Here is a 20,393-nt window from a genome sequence, read left to right as displayed (position 1 = left end):
TATCACAGTTGCAGGTTGCAGGTTGCAGATGGAAACGGAAAAGAGAAACAAATGAACCTCGCTCCACATGGTAGCCAACAATTGTACAGAAAATAGCACTAAATGCAACAAAAATCAGGATTGAATTTGGGATTGATAACTCAAATAGTAGATGGAGAGCACGTTTCAATTTATGAACGGGACACTAAAAAGCAGCTTAAACCATATATTTTCTATGGTGTAGTTTATAAAACACTACGCTTAGGATTGGATACATTGTTTTACTTTCCTCTGTATGGATTTTCTATGCTCGTCTTTGAGGATTATGATGTGGGGACTTGGTGTTGTCTTCAGTTGGTTCAATTTTTATTAGTTATCAAAACGAATTTGATCGGTTATTAGTGCAGAAATTGGTGTAAGGTCTGGTTGTAACCAGGAACAATTTTGGTTACTTTTTAGAGAATCATGAGGTTCTGCTATAGTTACCTCAATTACACGTGTTCCAAGTTGGAGTACTGTGGGCAGTATTTCATAAAGAAAATACAAGTATCATGAAATTTGAGCAAGTATTGTGGCCAAACAATGCAGCAAGGCAATGACATGAAGAATAAAAGTTCAGTTCAATCAAATCTGACCAATTCTGTGCAGAACACTATAAAAGAGAAACTGGATGACATTGTTAGTGCCGAAGTAGATAACGCTGGTGAAATTACGCCACAGACATGGAAAATAGTAGCTCACAATATAACGAAGTCTGTGAAGTCTTCACCTGCAATGACATCTTTGTTACAGAATATTCGGGGTGCGCTTTATTCAACTGTTGAAAACGTCATGACAAACACTGAAAATGACTCTATGTCAGACAACCCGAAAGCTCAATCAGTATTGCATAGACATGTAACTGACGAAGTAACATGTCACGGAAATTGTAATATGGTTCAATGTGAACAGTTGGCTATAGAGACATCAAAGCACATGCCTTTAAAAGTCAGGAGGCAAGCACTTAATATACTTCTCCAGTCTGTGATGTCAGAAGTTACAGCTAACGTTAATTGGGTCCAGATACGTTGCAATATAAGAGAAAATTTGTGTGAAAAAGATAATGAAGTTTTCAGTTTGAGTTTGAAGGTTCATGCTAAATTATTGCAGTCATCTTCACAGGCTTGCATAAAGGAAGGTTTTATAAATCTTGTTGAAGGAATGTATTTGTATTATGTTGATACAAGTAATTGCAGTTCCCTCCCCAACTTCAAAAATGGAATAGATGTAAGTGATCCCATTCATGGCCATGTTATTCAGATCTCCCACCTGATACTTGAAGCAGTGAAAGAAATGCCAAAAAACTGGTTGCGATATGGTGAGAGACGTGTTGAAGACATAGTTGGAGTGTTTGTTAATCTACTTGCTATGCATACTGATGACAGTAGGTTTAATTTGCCCAAAGACATATTATTTCCATTCCATATTCTGTCTGTCTTGGATCCAAAGGCAAAGTGGTGTACGCAGTGGTTACATGCTGCCTTTGGCCAACATTTATTTCTTAACACACTATCACAAAATATGGCCTTAGTCACTTTCCTTGTTGAAGAAATACTTTCTTACTTGGAAACATATCAGAATGGTCACCCAGGAGATATGCCTGAAAACATTATACCAGGCTGTATTGTGAAATATGCAACTTTTACACACACGTTGTCAGTTTTAAGCCAAGTTGTTTGCTTTGAGAAAGGACGGCAGTTTTTTCCAGTTGTTACAAAGACCACATCTGAACTAGTTTCATTAGAGGTCATGCTTGTTAGAATGATTATGTTCTTGAACTCAGGAAGTAGCTACAAAAGCACAGTTTGTATGACACCATCTGGATTTGAAGTTATCTTGGCATTTGTTAAGAAACTTTTGCAAATTGGAGAAGAAATAAATGAAAACTTAATGAAAACAATAATTGAACCAATTAAGTACAGAAGCATGCAGCCAATGAAATGTAATAATATACCTTGTCACACTATGAAGATACTGCTTCATTTGGCAAGTAGCAGCACTAAAATTTCCTGTCTTCTAGGAAGCAGACAGAAACATAAGCTATCCATTTCAAAACTCAATAGAAATCAGAATACTACAAACACATCAGCTGTTGGAATGAGGAAGACCAGACAAATGAACATTTCATTAGAGAGACAGTTTTCAGCTAGATCTGTTCGAATTCCAAGCATTGGTAACACTGATGTGTCTAGTCCAGCAAAATTAATTGAGCATATTACAACCATTCTCATGAAACACCAAGATTTGTCAAATGTGGATGAACTTTTGTCACTGGTTGAAATGTGTGGCAAACTTTTTAGGATACATGAGGGTTTGTCTATGCTGGATGCTATGAATTCACAATTAATATCAGCCGTTATCGTTTTATACAAACAGTTGTCCTCCGAGATTGAGTCAAGCAGATATTGTTCAGCCCATGAATACCCCTTAAAAATTAAAGCTGGTAACCCACCACATGCTGTCTATATGTAAGTAACATCTGTAGTGTTTATCATGACCCATTTTGAAAGGTGTATATGTTGTAGATTTCCTTATTATCTGCACTCCATAAAATATAATTTGGAGCTGTTATTTGGAAGTCAGGGGCTTAATCTGTGACAAATCTGGCTGGATTTGACATCAGAGAAAACAAGAAGACTAAAACAATAAAGTTTGGTTACTACCATCACACTCATTTCAATGCTGTGTTTCATTCTTGCAGTTGTTTGTGTCAGGTTGGATAATCATTCATGTTAATTTAAGAATAAATAAGAATAATCACCTAACAGAAGTTGACTTGTACCCTATAGAGAAATTAAATAAATGCTGAATGATGCATGTTTCATAACAACTGTGTGTTAAGCAGCTCATCCATTATCATTAAAACAATGTGCATTCCGCTGGATATGCAGCTCATGTGGGAAGAATGTGTATTGAATTTTTATGGGGAAATCTTTTGGAAAGCAAAAGGACTGGATATGCATCTCCACTTTTCTCTGTATCTTATTCCTAACATTGTGCTTTATTGATTAATACTAGGTCATCGTTACCTTTGCCTTTTCACACTTAGGAGGTATCTGTTTGGATTCTAGCGGAAACTGAGCTGATGCAGGAAAATGATCATCTCACATCTATTCATCTTTCATTAACATAGTAGCATATTCAGTGCTTCATAACCTCATCATATATATTGCAACATAAAATATGTAACAGATTTGACCCTTCACAGGTCATTGGTAAGCTTCCTGACTGAAGTTGCATCTACACCTTGTGGTCTCTATGCACTGGCTCAAGAGGATTCTGTCCTTCAGGACTTGCTCACAACTCTTTTTCAGTATTCATATGTTCCATGGGAGCATCCAGCTTTCAGGCATGTAGTTTCCCTCATCACTGCTGTCTGGCAGGGTGCATCTGTATTGGCTGAAGAAAGTTACAGAATTCTGACTAGACCCCTGTGCAATCTGTGGAGTGAATTTGAGGATCCCCTGGCTTTGATGAGTGGTTCAGAGCGGAAGCAAATTGAGGCCACACAGCATTTCATAAATGTTATATACACGTTCATTCCAAATCTTCAAGGTGAACTCCAAAGCTTTCTTCTGCATATATTTGCACACACAAACAGCATGCAAATGCACCAATTCATGCATGCTATGTGTGTTCTTCCCTTAATGTTCATGTAACCCCCACACAACTGTGCATACTGTATTCATATCTGTACCTGTCTGTGTATCTCTCTCTCTCTCCTTGCAAGAACATACTTATTCAACTTAGATATGCAAGAACAAAAACACTTTAAATTTATCATAATAGAAAGTTTTGTTGAATGGACAAGAGTATTCTTTTGTGTGTGTGCATCTTGTATAATATTGCACTGGCTATATTTTTAAGAAACTTTAGTATTATTTGTATGTACTTTATCTATATTAATGTATTAAATCTTATAATAAATTCTGTATTAACTGACATTCTTGCACCAAAATTTCTTTTAAAATGAATGGTATAATTGAAAAAATAATTTGCCAGACATAGGTCACTTGATATAAAATTACACTTTACAGCATTTAATTATGGCAGTGAAATGAGGATTTTAAGCCAGAAAAAATCCCAAGAATTAGGGATTGCACAAATTCATTTTCTTGAGTCCACTGCTAGGCTTCACTAGCTTAGGCCACCAAAGAAATTCTTATTTCAGAGAAAGATTGAAAGTTACAAATACAGTTGAAGTGATACCAGGATACAAACAGGATTTGAAATATTATTTGGAAATACAATGGAACGTCGCTTAACGAGCATAATTCGTTCCCAAATCTTACTTGTAATGTGAAACACTCGTTAAGCGAAACAATTTTTCCCATATAAATTAATGTAAAATACGATAATGCATTCCATGTCAAAAAATACTCAAAAAATTTTATGTATAAAGTTTATTCAAAGAAAATTATTAAATTTGTAGCAAGCATAGCCACTGCCTTATTAGGGTGATGCTTTTCAATGTACGATGCAACAGTTTCCCATGCTTTCAGCATTTCTCTTATTACGCCAGAAGATTGTTGCTTTGCTGTTACCTCCTCCTCCTCTGACAAACTCTCCTCCACAGCTTCTTGCTGTGAAACACAATGCAACTCCAAATCATTGATGTAGACTGATTGTATGTGCATGCTAGATCAGCCACACCCACACCTCATTCTCACTTTTCAGTGATTTTACGTTTCATTTCTACGGTTATTTCTATTCTCTTATGGCTGTTGTTTTGCGGCTTTTTCTTCGGAGACATTTTTGCAGTGGTTATTAAACTTTGCACAAAAAAAATCACAAATATGTCTGAACACAAGTTTGGAAAAATGTGTGATCACAAGCGACACTAAGATGCTAGCAGAACGAGTGCTAAACACAGACTGATGTAGCAAGCGCACAATCCGGGACTTCCTCTCTCGTCACTCGTTATGCGAAATGTCGCCCATTAAGCGAGTCATTTGTTTACAATTTGTTTTGCTTGTTATGTGAATTACTCATTATGAGAGGTGCTCGTTAAGCAAGGTTCCACTGTAATGGAAAAAAGACTGCCCTTCACAGTAGTGATTCCATTATTAACCAAGAGGACCAACTTGGGATTTATAGCAACATACTTTAACAACCTAACCCTACAGAGTGGATGATGCTGACAATGAAAAATTTCCAAAGAAACAGTACCATTAATGTTCATATACAACATTTTAGGTTGTCATGCCAATGAAGATTCATATTGATCTGGGTTATGACAGCATGTAGTCTGATAGGTGAGTACCAATGCTTTGAAGGAACTTGCAGCCTCCATCTTCAGAGTAGATTGAAGTAATATATTTCTTTGAAGCACTGGTACCCACCTACCAGACAGCATAGTATTGTAACCCAGACAACCACAATGTGAATAGCAATGTTCATGAATAGTGCAAAAAACTTTTTTTTTTTCAGGAATTATGGCTCTTCTTTCAGAGCCCGATAGCAGCAGTGAAGGCACTTTAGTGGACACTGATATGGCCCCCAGAACCTTAGCAGAGCTACTGACATTTGACAGTACTGTAGAGCCATGGCATTACATTAGCTTATTAACACTGAGAGCCCTGACAACAAATATGGATGTCTGCTTATATCTTAACAGCACTATTAAATATCAGGCATGGATGTTAATTTTCTGCTATATTATGAAGTTGGTAGAAAGACTTTTGCTGTATGTAACACAAATGTTATGGGAGACCAGGCCAGAGACATGACTTGATTGTGTTCCCTGTAAGAAGTCCAAATGGGGATATTTGAAACATTCTAATTTATTTTCCTTAATATCATATTTCCCAGTGTATAAAATACTAGAATAAGAAAGAAGTCAAGAAATATTTTTTTATGGAAGTAAGGTGGCTGGTTAACAGAGGTTCTAATATTTTCCCTGTTCTCAATGTTACCTCCTGGTGTATGAGACACACTGCAATTTTAAGGCCATCTCTAGTTGAAAATAGTACATATTGAAAAAATATGTTAATTCAGAAATTTCGAAACAATCTTCACATTATCATAAAATTGTCCCACAGATATGATACATTTGTTGACCAAGAGAGAAAAATTTCAATTTCCATTTGGTAACATGTAACAGGCATCAAATCAGTTGTCACCCAGATGGTTGCCCCCACACTACCAAAGTATATGGTAATGGCTTAAGTGTTCTTGATTACCAGAATTGCTGCACATGTAATTAAACCTGGTACTGAAGTTGGTGATGAAACTGCATTATGCACAGTAAGTTGACTGTATTACATTACATGGTATGAAGTAATACCTATGGTTTTTTAACTAAAAAGGTAAAATGGCCCATATGCATTACTGATTAAGCACCATACCATGGAGGTATATCTTCATGCCCTGGACACTTAACACCCAGTACTCATTGAGTAGAGGGGTGAGTGGCCCCAGAGCCCATCTGGTAACTGTGGAGAAGAACATCTCTTACCTCTGCAAGGAGTTGAACCCAGATTCCTTGGCCATCAGACCTGTAGCCCATCACTATACCAACCAATATGAGTTAGAGAAACAAATATGCTTCAGATATATCAAGTTGGAAATGCTAATCTTCAGAAGCTAAATCATTCTATTATACTAAAATTTCTGACCCCCTTATCATAAAAATAAAATGAATGCTTTTGTACATAACCTATAATCTGATCTCATACCATTTCTGCCTAGGTTATACTAGCATCTTCTTCCTTAGAGGCTCTTAGTATTTTTAGACTTGAAAATATTTAAAGAAAATATTTAAAGTTTCTCTGAAATGTAAATTGCTGAAAGAAAATCATATGAAAGTAAGTATGTGATGGTTTTCCAAAATTTTCAGTTCCCCAAAATAGTTTATAAAACATATCATTGTATATGCCAGTATGGTTGCTAATAAGGTAAGATACCTGACAGTAATAATGTATAATAAAATCTCAGGTTATCTCAACTATCAGTGTGGAATTAGTGTCCAGTATTTCAGAGACTGCCTATGTTTCCATCATCGTGGGTTTATGTGTTTTCATACTTGCACACTGTATTTATACACAGGGCTTTTGTCTGGCCTAAACTGGACCATGTGACAGTCACACATGCCCTCTTTCAGTGCTGATCACTTGAGGAACAATGGGTGGAGTCCATCATTATAATCTATATTGCTTGTCGTTGCTCTTATAACATTTGTATTGCAGGGATACAGCTCATAAAGAATAAAATTTACTATGTACTTCTGAGAAAATTTTGCAGTCCTATATTTCTCAAAATACTTCTGTTTAAATCATTCCTGTTTTGTAGTTAACTTTATATTGCAATTATGAAATGTCTAGGTAAGAACAAAATATTAAATTAATATTATTCCTATATTTCTTAAATAGGAGAAACTTCTGAAGCTTCAGTCTGAAAATATGTCTGAATCAGAAATTGAAGAGTCAAGAATGAAATCAAATTCTGTTAATAAATGCATTATAATCGACAAGTGTAGCCTGCTGAGGCATCAGATTCTTATAGCAACATATGCAGTGGGTGGCCCCAGTGAACGGATACTACCTGCAGTTGTTATAGATGCAGAGCATTTAGATGGGGATGGTGAGTCAAACTTGTTCTGTAGCTTGCCTCCTCCGAAATTGGCATCAGCAACAAGAAAGATGAGAAGCACACGACTCAAAGGTCAAACTGACATTCAGAGATTCCTCCAGGATACTAAACAAGGTCTCCATGATGCCAGTTGGTTGTCTCATGCCAGGAGAGCATACAGAGCCTCATGCAGTGATGACATAAAGGTATGAAGTATGTTGGCACAGTGATAACACGGATGATTCAAACTCTAGAAATATTTTATTCAAATCATAGATGACATGTCCTCCAAATTTCTTTGGTTTTTCCCTGGTAATCATCCATGTCCTCCAAATTTCTTTGGTTTTTCCCTGGTAATCATCATTCTATCATTGCACCATATGCACCTGAGATGTATGATAGTCCCGACCACGAAGTACATTATCACATCGACAATCTTTTAGTTATGGGGCTTCGTCTCTCTCCTGGAATTTGGCTGGTCATGGAGTAAGAAAGTGTTATATACGAAGGGCATTCCATAAATAATGCCTCCTATTTTTTTGTGTTAGTATGTAATGTCTGAGATGGATGTTGGTGGTGTTGTAGTAAAGGCTGAACCTTCCCACCAATGTACTGTTAGTTTGGTCATCGTGCGACAGATAGAGACAGGAGAGCAGTCTACCAAAATGGTGTCTGACATAGAAGTGTGTATGAAACAGAGATGTGTTATTGAATTTCTCACTGCCATTGTACCCATTGACATCCATCGACACTTGCTAAAGGTGTACGGAGACAATACAGTGGATGTCAGCATAGTGAGGCAGTGGGTAGTGCGTTTCAACAGTGGCGAAAGTGAAGTGCACGACAAGCCACGCCCTGGGCATCCCTGCTCAGATGTCACTCCTCACAATGAACAGCTCATCCATACAGATCGGCAGATAACGACCAGGGAACTGTGTGCACAGCTTAATATTGGCTGTAATGCATTGGAAAAAATGTTGGGGAAGCTGGATTATCGCAAAGTTTGTTCCAGGTGGGTCCCGCGGATGCTTACACAGTACCACAAAATTCATCGAATTGAAGTTTGTCAGGACCTGTTGCACCAGTTTTAGGCTGAAGGTGACAAGTTTCTGGACAGCATCGTCATCAGAGATGAGACGCGGTGTCACCACTATGAGCCAGAATCCAAAAGACAGTCCACGAAGTGGCGACATCCAGATTCCCCAAGAAAAAAGAAGTTCAAGACACAGCCATCAGCAGGGAAAGTGATGTGCACGGCCTTCTGGGATAGGCGGGGTGTGATTTTCTTGGATTTCCCTGAGCCTGGTGAGACTGTCAATTCTGAACGCTACAAGCCGACACTGACTAAGCTGGAAGCCCGCATTTCCTAAGTCAGGCCAGAGAAGCAGACAACCTTTCATTTGCAACACGATAACTCTAGACCCCATACCAGTTTGGCGACCACCGCGCACATTGCAAACTTTGGCTGGACTGTCCTACCACATCCACCTTATAGCCCCGGTTTAGCACCTTCAGACTTCCATCTCTGTGGGCCTATGAAAGATGGACTACATGGGCAACATTTTCCAGACAATGATGCTGTCACTGCAGCTGTAAGAAAGTGGCTAGCCTTTGCTAGCACAGACTTTTACGGGCGTGGCATACAGGCTCTTGTTCATCACTGGCAAAAGTGCATAACGAATGGTGGTGATTATGTGGAAAAATAACTGTAAGTAGCTGAAATCTTGCTCTATTTAACTGCATTATTATGCTTTCTGTATCTGTTGTAGTTTTTTTTTTAAATAGGAGGCATTACATATGGAATACTCCTCATAAAATAACTGAACAAATAAACAAACAACAAAAGAAGAATGCTATCTCTTGGGATATGGAGTCATGTAGATCTGGTATCAAGGATTTTCAAGGTAGAAAAATCCACGAGTGAGGAACCAGCGTGAGCAGATGCTATCAACCCTGAAGATGGAGGCGACACGTTCCTCAAAAACGTCGGTTCACAAAATATCTACATGGCATCACATCCCAGAAGACAGCATTCTTCATAGTCACTGCTGCAAAAACCTCAAATCCTACAAACAACAATAGAGGTTATTAGGGTACAAAGCATATTTTCCATGTCATACACACACAACTGAAACATTTAACTGGTAACCAGTTGCTCATATATATGTGTGTGTGATTGATTTTTATTTTAGCTAAATATGGCACTAAGCATATAGTGAACTGATTTAATGGTATGACCAGTCACTGCAGATGATGTGAATGAGACAAAAACAGAACCCATGATTTTATCCACATATCATCATGCAAATTAAATAAAAATAACCATGCAATTCAGTAACCTATCAACATGACACACCTATAGACAGACAACTGTGTGCCTGCTTTTCATTAAGAAACTTTGAGACTATAATTTCTTTATTAAAGATACTTTGCTATTAAAACAACTGGTATGTGCAACTTGTCACTGCATAAAAATATCAGTATCTCAAGAACATTAACATATTGCTCCATTACACATTTTATTTTTAATACCGCCATCTTGTATCATGGTATCAAAGAGGATCTATCTTCTACAGAAATATTTGCAAATTCCAGGCCTTGTTTGGCTAACATATCTCTGACACATATAATTTACATTTATCCTCTCTGCTTCATAATTTTGCTGTAAAATATGCCATGATATACTGTAATGCTTTACACTGTTGTGAACTGTAATTTGCAGGGTTCTGTGCTGTTGGATCTTCTTGAACAAGTTGCAAAGTTGAGTTCTAATTCACAGTATCAGTTAAGTGCACCACTGCAGGAGAGCAAATATGGTGTACTGTCTCCAGAAGAATGTCTTGGTGTACAAGTAGTCATAAGGTTAGATATTCATATATTATTATTTTAGATTATGGCCAGATTAACCTTTATGAGCCGAAGGACACTGTATGGGGACCTTTAAAGTAAAGCCGAGTGGCCGAAAGACACTGTATGGTGACTCGCAGTCCATGCATGCGCACAGTGTTTTAAAATCTAATTTTAAGATAGAAATTCTTGTTCTACTTACATTATTTTTGGACATCAGCTTTATAAGTAGACTGTCTTCCCTCCTGCATCATCTAACTGAATGTTGCATGTAACTGAATGCAGAGTCCGACGTCGCAATTCATGCACTTTGTCCGTATGTAACTCTGTTTTCCACGCGAAGCACACATACGCAACATCTGTCTCGTATTAGCAGGAAGTAGGCCAGTGATGGCGAGTGGTCTCCTGTATTCGTAACTCTTATAAATCATCACAATTTCAACTATGCACCATGGCCCAATTTCACATGGAAGAAGCCGTAATTGAGAGGCCGCTCGTAAATCACACCATTCAGAATGCGTTACAGTTTATTCTTAAGGGACTTGGAAGCAAGTGGAATGAGGTGATATTCCAAGAACAGTGCCTCTGTGTGGATAGTCCGACATACCATGCATAAACAATCAGAGTTTCATAAGGACAAAGAAGTCTAAGAACTCGCCCACACTCCCCTATACAAGAAGCCGACAGGACTGGAAAATGTGCAATGAAAACATAAACATGCTCTCTCCTCCAGATAACAGTCAGGCCGTGTGTCAGCAGCATGCATTTATACTGCAGAAACGTTTCATGCAGAAGCTTTATGCATTTTTGTGGACAGACGCTCAAAATTGGGGAAAATTTTGGGGGGAATCAGTGTAACAATTTTTACAGATTCTAAAATCTGTAAATTACAATATCTGATTCTATATACTTCCTAGATAAAAGTAGCATTTATTTCGTTCATCACAAAAATTGTAGAAATCACAGCATTTTGAGTAACATGATTACAATTTTTATTACTCTACAATGGTGGGCATTTAAATTAACTCCGTCCCGCTGCCACTACCAGAATTTAAATGGCCCATCCCTTAAAGGTTAAGAACAAATGTAGGACATGAAGAGTACTGTCCTCTGGGATGTGACATCATGTAGTCTTGTTCTGGGGCTCACCCAGCCTACTGTACAATGGGTACCCAGGGCTACTTCCACAGGGATAAAGCAGTAGTAGTGTGAAGCTGACCATTCACTTCCATCTAGTGCTGAGGTTAATAACTGTGGAGCTTTACCTCCACTCACCCATATGTCTTCAAGGTGTGGTGCTTAATTAATTAAACCAGGGAATAACTTTTACCTAGAACTTGTTATATATATATATATAGTTTTACACAGCTATATTGCTGTAATTTTAGTAGTACATAAGTATGAATTAATTTAAAATTACATCTGACACAGGTATGGAGTTGAACTTCATCTGCTTCAAGAAAGTCCACAAAATGAAGAAAACTTAACCCAGCTACTTTGTCTCCTCAAACACAGAAAGTGTGAAACATTCCAGGGTTTGGATTGGTTTGCGGCCACGGTGTTTCTTTTGTGTGGAGGAAACATGGAAAGGTGTGTGTTACTAACAAATGGTAAGCCATCATTCGCTGCCCATATTTTACACAAATCCCATTCATCAGTTAGAAAGTTCAATGTTGAATAAATATGTAAGATATTTTTCTGCATGTCCCGAAGAGAGATGATTACAACATTTTCTTAATTCAGTAATTTGCTTCTGCATTGTGCGTTCAAGTTCCAAGGTCTCCGATTTTTTTTTCTCACACATTAATCATACAAAAAATTTGAAACTTCTGTCACTTTTCAATGTAATCTCCCTGCAGCCATGCACATTTTTCAAAACGTCGACGCCATGATTCCATGGCCGCTGCGAACGCTTCTGTAGGAGTCTGTTTTCACCACTGGAAAATCGCTGATGCAACAGCGGCATGACTGGTGAATGTGCAACCACGGAGAGTGTCTTTCATCGTTGGGAAAAGCCAAAAATCGCTAGGAGCCAGGTCAGGTGAGTAGGGAACATGAGAAACCACTTCAAGGTTGTTTTCACGAAGAAACTGCTGCATTGCATACGTCCGATGCGCTGGTGCATTGTCCTGGTGAAAGAGCACACGTGCAGCCTTTTCCGGCCGTTTTTCTTGCAGTGCTGGAAGGAGCTTGTTCTTCAAAACATCTTCGTAGGCTGCACCTGTCACTGTAGTGCCCTTTGGAATGCAATGAGTAAGGATTATGCCATCGCTGTCCCAAAACATGGCCACAATCATTTTTTCAGCACTGGCACCTACCCGAATTTTTTTGGTGGCGGTGAGTCTGTGTGCTTCCACTGAGTTGACTGGCACTTCATTTCAGGATTGAAGAACGGCATCCATGTCTCATCCATTATCACAATTGATGAAAAGAAAGTCCCATTCATTCCCATTGTCCCATTCATGACATTCGGCCTTCTTTGAGCTGTCGCACCCACAAACGCACATTTTTCACATTCATGACACCATCACCACGTGTCTCACTCAACTGGCAATGAATTTCAATGGGTGTCGCACCACGCAAGTGGAGAAAACAAATGATACTCACTGTTCTTGTAACGAAAATGTCGCAGTTTTAGGTATCAAAAACACTCCTCACTCTCACCGCCACTAGAGTTCTGTGTGCTGTACAGTGCTGCAATCTCTGTCACGCATTCACAAAGAGTGTACACATATTTTAAACTAAACCGCATGTGTCTATGTGCTCCCAGTCCTGAGAAAAAAAAATCTGAGACCTTAGAACTTGAACGCCCCTCGTAGTATATGACACTATACTGTGGTATAATTTTCTCTCTTTTTTCCTTCTATATGATAAATTCCTAGGATTACAAAAAGAAAAGTTGTCCCTGTGCATAAGTAAGCACACCATGAGTATGCAAAGGGGAGTAAAGATACAGCTCCATGTGTTAACCTTGACACTATATTGAGGTGAGTAGTCAACCCATACCCTCACTGTATTTCCCTGGTACCCATTGGATAGATTTGAAAGGGCCCAGAGCCAGTCTGGATGCTGTGCAGAAAATAAAGTCTCTGCCCTTACCAGAATCACTCAATCTGTCAGTCGTCCAGCCTGTAGTGCGAGCTGTAGTCAATTTATATTGAGCTATTATAGAAAGAAAAGTTGCATGCATGGCAGTAGATGAGAATAAGAGACCATGGCAGCAGCAAATGAATGTACTCAAAGAGAAATCTGCCTTATGGCCAGTGTGCCCCCAAGTCCCACACAAAGTGCCCTGAATTTGAATAACATAGTGCCATGTAGAAAGAAGAGTGCTCAGATGCCAAACACTTTATTATCAGTTAAACTGAAGTGCTCTTCCAGTTTTGAGTTACCTCACTGGAAGTGTACATCCTATTATGTCTTTAATATAAAGTAATAAGTTGTCTCTGCAATTAATTAACAAGTCATAAAGATGTTTGGGTATAGTTCCACCATTCTTGATCTTGGTACTGTATGGAGGTGAGTGGTCAGCTTCATGCCCTGACCACTTCTCTCAAAGAGCTAGTCTGCACACTCTGGAGAAGAGAGAAATCTTTCTCTTGCCCCTGCAAGGAATCAAACCCTGATTCATCAGCCATCCAGCCTATGGCCCATCAATGTACCAAGAGATTTACCCCAGCTCTCGTTTTTATTATGATTATTTCATAATCTGTAATGATTTGTATTCTTTGCATAGGTGCCAAAGTTGCATAGGAAACATATCAGCTTTACCTGTGACGCCATTTTTATGGCCTGCTCATGCTTCAGCTAAAGATAACCTCCAGTCTCTCTCACAGCACTCAGCTATGTTTGGTCACATACTTGAACTACTAATCAAAATGGAATTACCACTTGCTTTCTCTGCACTTCAGGTAACATGTCTATTTATACAAGGTAATCCAAAAATATTTTAACATTTAAAATTGGACTTGAAAACATTTTTGTTATGCAAACAGTGCTTCATATAGTCACTACATGATGTCCATGAACTGAGCAAAGTTGCATTCAAACTTGTATTTAGGAGGTGCCTGGTTCATATTTCAGCTAGGACTTTTCCTTAAGCATCTTATATTTATTTACATCTTCATCTAAGGGTACTTTAATGACTGCACAAATTACTGGACAGTGGCAGCAGTATCAATCCACTGAGCAAGTTCATGTAGTGGTAGCATTTTACACTTATTTTTGGAAGGTACCAAGTTTGAATCTCAGCCATGCTGCTGACTGTCCTAACACGTTTTCAGAGATTTCTGTAGTCCCCCCTAAGAAAATGCTAGGACACACCTTCAAGTAGGTAATGAGTACCTATCTTATAATCCTTGCCAAATTACCATCATGATCATCTTCTCATATCAGTCAACACTATGTAATTTCTACAGCTGAAATAGTATTATTAAATAACTCAATTAATAAAACAGGATAGCATAAGATGTGGCTAATTTTGCATCCTTTTAATTACACTGTAATTCTGGTTGCTTGAATTACATTTTAGTTTATTTGTAGTTTATGTAACGTCAGTAACTATATAAATCTTGGTTAACACCCTGCCACAAAGGTTAAGGACGTAAGGTCCTGTATTTTCCTAGCCTTGGCACTAGATGGAGGTCTGAAGTTATGGCTATCTTTTACACACAAGAGAAGATGTACCTGTAACCAATGAAGAGAACGTCGTGTGGACAGTACAGCTTGTCACAAGTACATAATTAGTCGTTATTTTACTGTGTACATCCTTAAATAGTCACCATATCAAAATATGTTTCAAACAGACATTAAGTTATTCAGTTGTGTGCCACCAGTTTGTATAATGAACCATTTCTAGGAAAAGAAATTTAACCTCTAACATACGGACTTTTAAATTGCCAGCAGCCCTCTGTGGCCGATATTTAAATCGCCCTAATTAATTAACATTGCAAACTTTCAGAAAAAAATACATATTTTCTGTTCTATGCAACATAGAAATACAAACTACATGTAAAAACAACCTGAAAGACAATAAATTTTTCTACATATACAGAAAAGAGCAATTTTTACAAACGAAAATTAACTGTGATTATTTTGTCGTGAATTGCAAAATACAATCTTTATTATATATGTTATGAAATTCCAAAGGACTTACCGATTGTTTTTTCTTCGACCTTGAATCATGGTGATATTGTAAATATAATCACACTATATACAATAATATTTTGTTCAGACTGTACACAAGTTTGAACTGCATCACTTCACAGTTTACGATATACTCTGCCATGCGTGGCACTTCTCGAAGCAGTCCACCTCACACAAAGCGACATCGCACTTTTTACAATAGAAGAGCATGCTCCTGCTTTTCTTATTTAGCGAAACACTCGACGTCTTTGTTTCCCTTTGGTTGGCCAGTGTTGTGAATGTTTCACCTCCAGTCGACTCAGTTGGGCCCCAGGTAACCTTGGCCTCCTCCGAGAAGTGCCACCGACCGTGATATTCAGCTTTGAGACTTGGTGACATTGTTAATATAATCACACTATATACAATAATATTACTGTACGCGAGTTTTAACTGCGTCACTTCACAGTTTCAGTTCACAGTCACTTCACTATGATAGTCACACTGACACACGTGGCACTTCTCGAAGCAGTCCACTTCACAAAAAGCAAAATCACACTTTTTACAACAGAAGAGCGTGCTCCTGCTTTTCTTATTTAGCGAAACACATGACGTTTTTGTTTCCTTTTGGTTGGCCAGTGTTGTGAATGTTTCACCTCCAGTCAACTCAGTTGGGCCCCCTGATAACTTTGGCCTTCCCCCAAGAAACGCCACTGACCGTGATATTCAGCTTGTGCGATTGAAGAATCGTCTTGGGGGAGGGGGGTTTCTAGCAAAATCGAATAAATTATGTTGATTGACAAAGCGACACTCTCGCCTGTTGGTAATTCTCGCAAAATAGTGATGCAAATTAATTATAATACTAGTCGAAAAAGAGTGCCAGTCCGACACATACTGAAAGTCGCAGTGGCGAAGATGCCTTTTACTCACAAAGTAATACTGGCTCAGTGGGTTTATACCTCTTCCAAGACGCAAAATAAAAATGATATATAATGAAATATATGACAGTCTGACACTGACTTTCTAACTGATAAAGAAATATTAGACAATCCAAGACCAACTTCCTGACTGATAATTCGCCACTGAAAACCAATCCTTGAATGCGTCAGACTTCCTTGAAGGCTCCAGAAGCACTCATATGCAAGCACCGATAAATATTTCCTCATCAGTTCTCGAAACAAAGCTGGGTTATATTTGGCTGACGAGGTCATAAACAGTCATATCTAAACGTAAATAGTATCGAAACCAGTACCGTGATAAACGATTTCTTTGTTCAGAGCTAAGGAATGAACCACTGACATGACCTCACATGTTTGTTTTGGTTTCAAACCCAAGGTCAAACTGTCAGCACTCCCAAACGTAGCGTGTTTGGGCGTATAACGCTACAAATAAGTTCACGCCGTGGTTTGATATAGCGAGTTTATTCTGTTCGCTCGCATTACACACACTTTACAATCATCTGCACTTGCAGTCTTACAATAACCGATTACAATATTCCGGCGATACTGGACTCAGACGGATGTTCCGAAGTTTCTTCTCCGAAGGCTGTTCCGCGACTGACTTCTTCGAATGCTATTCCGAGACTGAAGGCTTCGTGTCGAAGCTGGGCTATTTATAACCTTGCCCGCTGTTAGGCAACGAACCCTTTGTTATAAGAGTGGAAACGTCGCTTTGTTGGCTCCGCGTTTCCTACGCAATAACCCATTGTTATCGCGTTGTCTCTGTGGGAACCTTCGCGTATTCTCGTAACCGTGGAGATTCGATGTTCTCGATACAACGGCTCACTGTTGGAATTACAGTATCGCTATTGTTACTTCTTATGCAACGGTCTGTTCTGGTGTTTCCATAGAAGTGCCTCTCCTGGATTGCAGACACGTTACATTGCTCCCTTCTAAAGGTTGTTCGTCCCCGAACAGCCTAAAGGTTCTCCCTCGGTTCCGATTCCTCGGTGTCCTGCTTGCAACGTCTGCACTCGGCCCTGGTGTCCTGCTGACGTCTTTGTGCGGTGTTCGTCCAACCGCATCCGCCCCTCTCTTCGGTGGTGCTCGCCCCCGAGCACTCCCGTGGTCCAGAATTTGTCTGTCGCCTTGTCTCACATTCGCTCCTTGCTTTTACTCGTCCCACATTCGTTCTTCATGCACCCTTGCTGGGGAGGCCGGTACTTCTACGTTACTGGTTCCTCCCATAAGGGCCGTTCTCTTTCTTCCGCTCTGGAGGGGGCCTACCCCTCCATAAGATCCAAGAGTGCATGTGTCCTGCATCACATATGTGTCATTCGGCCAACTCCAGTTGCTGCTTGTGACATTCGGACATTAAAGGTTAATCGGAACTTTATGTGAAGCAACAGGTTATGCTGGATTTACTATTTTCTTCTCACACAGATCTTTCAATCCAAATTTAACTTAAATTAATCAGTTTTGGAGATGAAATATGCATATACAGGACATCCCAATCATGCATTCATTCAATACACCTTCTGCAAAGAACATTTAGAATGTTTATATGGGGGTGTTTTTTTTTAAAGTTCTAGTTCCTTGTCATTATGCATCACTGCTATAACAGCCTGTCATTGACCCTCCCTTAAGTCAGCATGGTCCATACTCTTCTTCCTTCAACATTTCTGCTTCCATTTAGAATTTCTAACAACAAATTCTCTTCTCATCTATGACTGCCTTCTCAAGTTCCTCCATCTCAGTTTCCATTCATGCTCTTCTACGTTTCTTCATAACAGTTCCCACATGTTTGACAGGTGTTTAATTTAATTTATACTAAATACTGTGCTCCATAAAGAAGGTTTAAGTTCACTTTTATCCAGATAGATCCACATAGCTGTTGATCCACCTTCAAACTCACCCACCCATCTTGATTTTGCCCTTCATAAGTCCATGTTACATGGATAAATGTTACATCTGTGTATGTTATTTATTCATACCATGAATTTATGTTGGCATTTACAGCTGTGGCAGATAATCAATTTTCATTTATCTGATTCAGCTTGCTGGAGCATCCTGGTGGCTCATATGTCGACAGTGGATGGCTCAGTGTTTCTGGAATGTACTTGACTGGTCTGAGATTTGTCACTGGCTGGCTGTTAGTATTTTAAATCAGCCTGATTTTATATTATATTTCTGTGTGAGTTTGCTGCAACATATACAACCAAAAATCTTGCAAGCTGCAAGTGAAGGAAACCTTTGGGAACAGATAATGGTATGTACATAACAAATGTGAGCAATGTATGCCCCATCCAGCCGGTTTTATAATATCAATCTGCACCTTTTCCTGCTTTGCAGTGTGCTCCAATGGAGGGATTTCATGTTGGTGATCAACTTCCAGTCATGGAGAAATTAGCCAAACGTTACCGCACTTCTGTGCTCCATCATCTGTTAACTTCATTGAACAGCACTACTTGATGTGTCCATCAAAATAAAACAGAACTTGCCTTGTGATATTTATATATACTTCATGAATTAGTGATGCAGTGTTGATGTAAGCATGAATCTGGAAGTGTGCACAGAACTCCTGGAAGGAAAATTTTGTTTTCTTTCCTCATATAAAATGAACTGTTATTAATAAAGTGAAAAAGAAGTAATAAATTAAAGGTATCTGCCGTGGAGGCCCATAGAGTTGTGAGATGTTGAGGTTCCCACATTTTCTAGATCAACTCATAGATGGCGGCAAGGTTGTCAGCCTTACGCGCTGGCTGCCCTTTACCCACAAGAGTATTCCTGGTACTCATTTCTGCTAGAGGCTGAGTTGACCGCAGGGCCATAGTGTGCCTGGAAGGATTAGGTCAATTTAAAAAATCCAATGACCTCATCAGGATTTGAATCCGCAACCTTCCGACTTGTAGCATAGTGCCTCAACCAATTCTGTTACTAATGCAACATTAAATTTTGTAACAGTGTAATCAGTGGCTGCAAATTATCATGTCATGTGTAAGTATGTATTTTCAAGAGAATAATAGATTTTATCCAGTTTCTTCTTTTTCTTACAAGGTACTACACATCAGTGTTCCAAGACCTCCCTTTTTTTTTTCTTCTTCAAATTTCAGAATCATTAGACACACTTGTCTAATTCCTTAGATGGGAGATTGGCCCACTACAAGGCCTCTGCCAACAAAACAGAAGAAATTCAGACATACATCCATGCCTCAAGTGGGATTCAAACCCATGATCCCAACATTTGGGGGAGGGGAGCAAAAGCCAGTATACACCTTGAAGACTGTGTGGCTACTGCAACTGACTTCTGTCCATTTTAGTCATTCTAAATATGGTTTATAACAAAAACTTAAACATGTATGCACTATGGAATATGGCTGGCCCACAAGTTATAAGCATGTTGCCAAACAATGAATTTATGGACCAGTAACAGTATTTGCTACATCATGTCATGTAACTAACTCCATGGAGCAGAGTCTTTGAGAAGCTAAATATTGGTACAGCTACTCAAATTTCCTTATTTCTATGGAACATTAATATTAACTGTCAAGCTCACAAGAGCCTACCACCTGACCCCTACCTTCAGCCATATTAATCCAAACTCCGCCAACCTATTACCTCGTGTAAAGATGTAGTTGGTTGAGGCACTATGCTACAAGCCGGAAGGTCACTGGATCAAATCCCAATGAGGTTGATTTTTTTCAATTTACCTAATCCTTCCAGCCACACTGTGGCCCTTAGGTCGACACAGCCTCTAACAGAAATGAGTACCAGGAATATTCTAGGGGGTAAAGGGCGGCCAGTGCATAAGGCTGACAACCTTACCGCCATCTATGAGCTGACTGCTTAGAAAATGTCGCAACCTCGACATCTCACAACCCTATGGGCCTCCACAGTCAG

General features: G+C 39.0%; 1 protein-coding gene across 6 annotated transcripts; it reads left to right on the top strand.

Moving 5' to 3' along the window:
• Positions 1–173: 173 nt before the first annotated feature.
• On the top strand, positions 174–19,225 carry LOC111861298 (protein broad-minded). Of its 6 annotated transcripts, none has more exons than XM_023845739.2 (9): positions 174–332; positions 3,227–3,573; positions 5,449–5,651; positions 7,389–7,793; positions 10,310–10,449; positions 11,866–12,024; positions 14,171–14,345; positions 18,550–18,762; positions 18,846–19,225. In XM_023845739.2, exons 1-9 carry the CDS (start codon positions 286–288, stop codon positions 18,963–18,965), a joined length of 1,809 nt encoding a protein of 602 aa, XP_023701507.1. In that variant the 5' UTR covers positions 174–285; the 3' UTR covers positions 18,966–19,225. The 6 variants fall into 6 exon arrangements, with proteins under 6 accessions (XP_023701507.1, XP_033606159.1, XP_023701504.1 ...); XM_033750268.1 differs by lacking the exon at positions 174–332 and adding an exon at positions 340–2,486 and having other exon boundaries at positions 5,470–5,651; XM_023845736.2 differs by lacking the exon at positions 174–332 and adding an exon at positions 340–2,486.
• The last annotated feature ends 1,168 nt before the right edge of the window (positions 19,226–20,393 follow it).

Source organism: Cryptotermes secundus, unplaced genomic scaffold (assembly GCF_002891405.2).
Source record: "Cryptotermes secundus unplaced genomic scaffold, Csec_1.0 scaffold158, whole genome shotgun sequence".
Classification (NCBI taxonomy): Eukaryota; Metazoa; Arthropoda; class Insecta; order Blattodea; family Kalotermitidae; genus Cryptotermes; species Cryptotermes secundus.
Note: the sequence above shows the minus strand (reverse complement) of the source record. Positions and strands in the feature narration are given on the sequence as shown.

Excerpts from the sequence above, each read along its gene's own strand:
- LOC111861298 (XM_023845736.2), top strand. The coding sequence starts at position 562 with ATGCAGCAAGGCAATGACATGAAGAATAAAAGTTCAGTTCAATCAAAT. Across the intron at positions 3,574-5,448 it reads GTTCATTCCAAATCTTCAAG|GAATTATGGCTCTTCTTTCA; the intron begins GTGAACTCCAAA and ends TTTTTTTTTCAG. Across the intron at positions 5,652-7,388 it reads ACAGCACTATTAAATATCAG|GAGAAACTTCTGAAGCTTCA; the intron begins GCATGGATGTTA and ends TTTCTTAAATAG.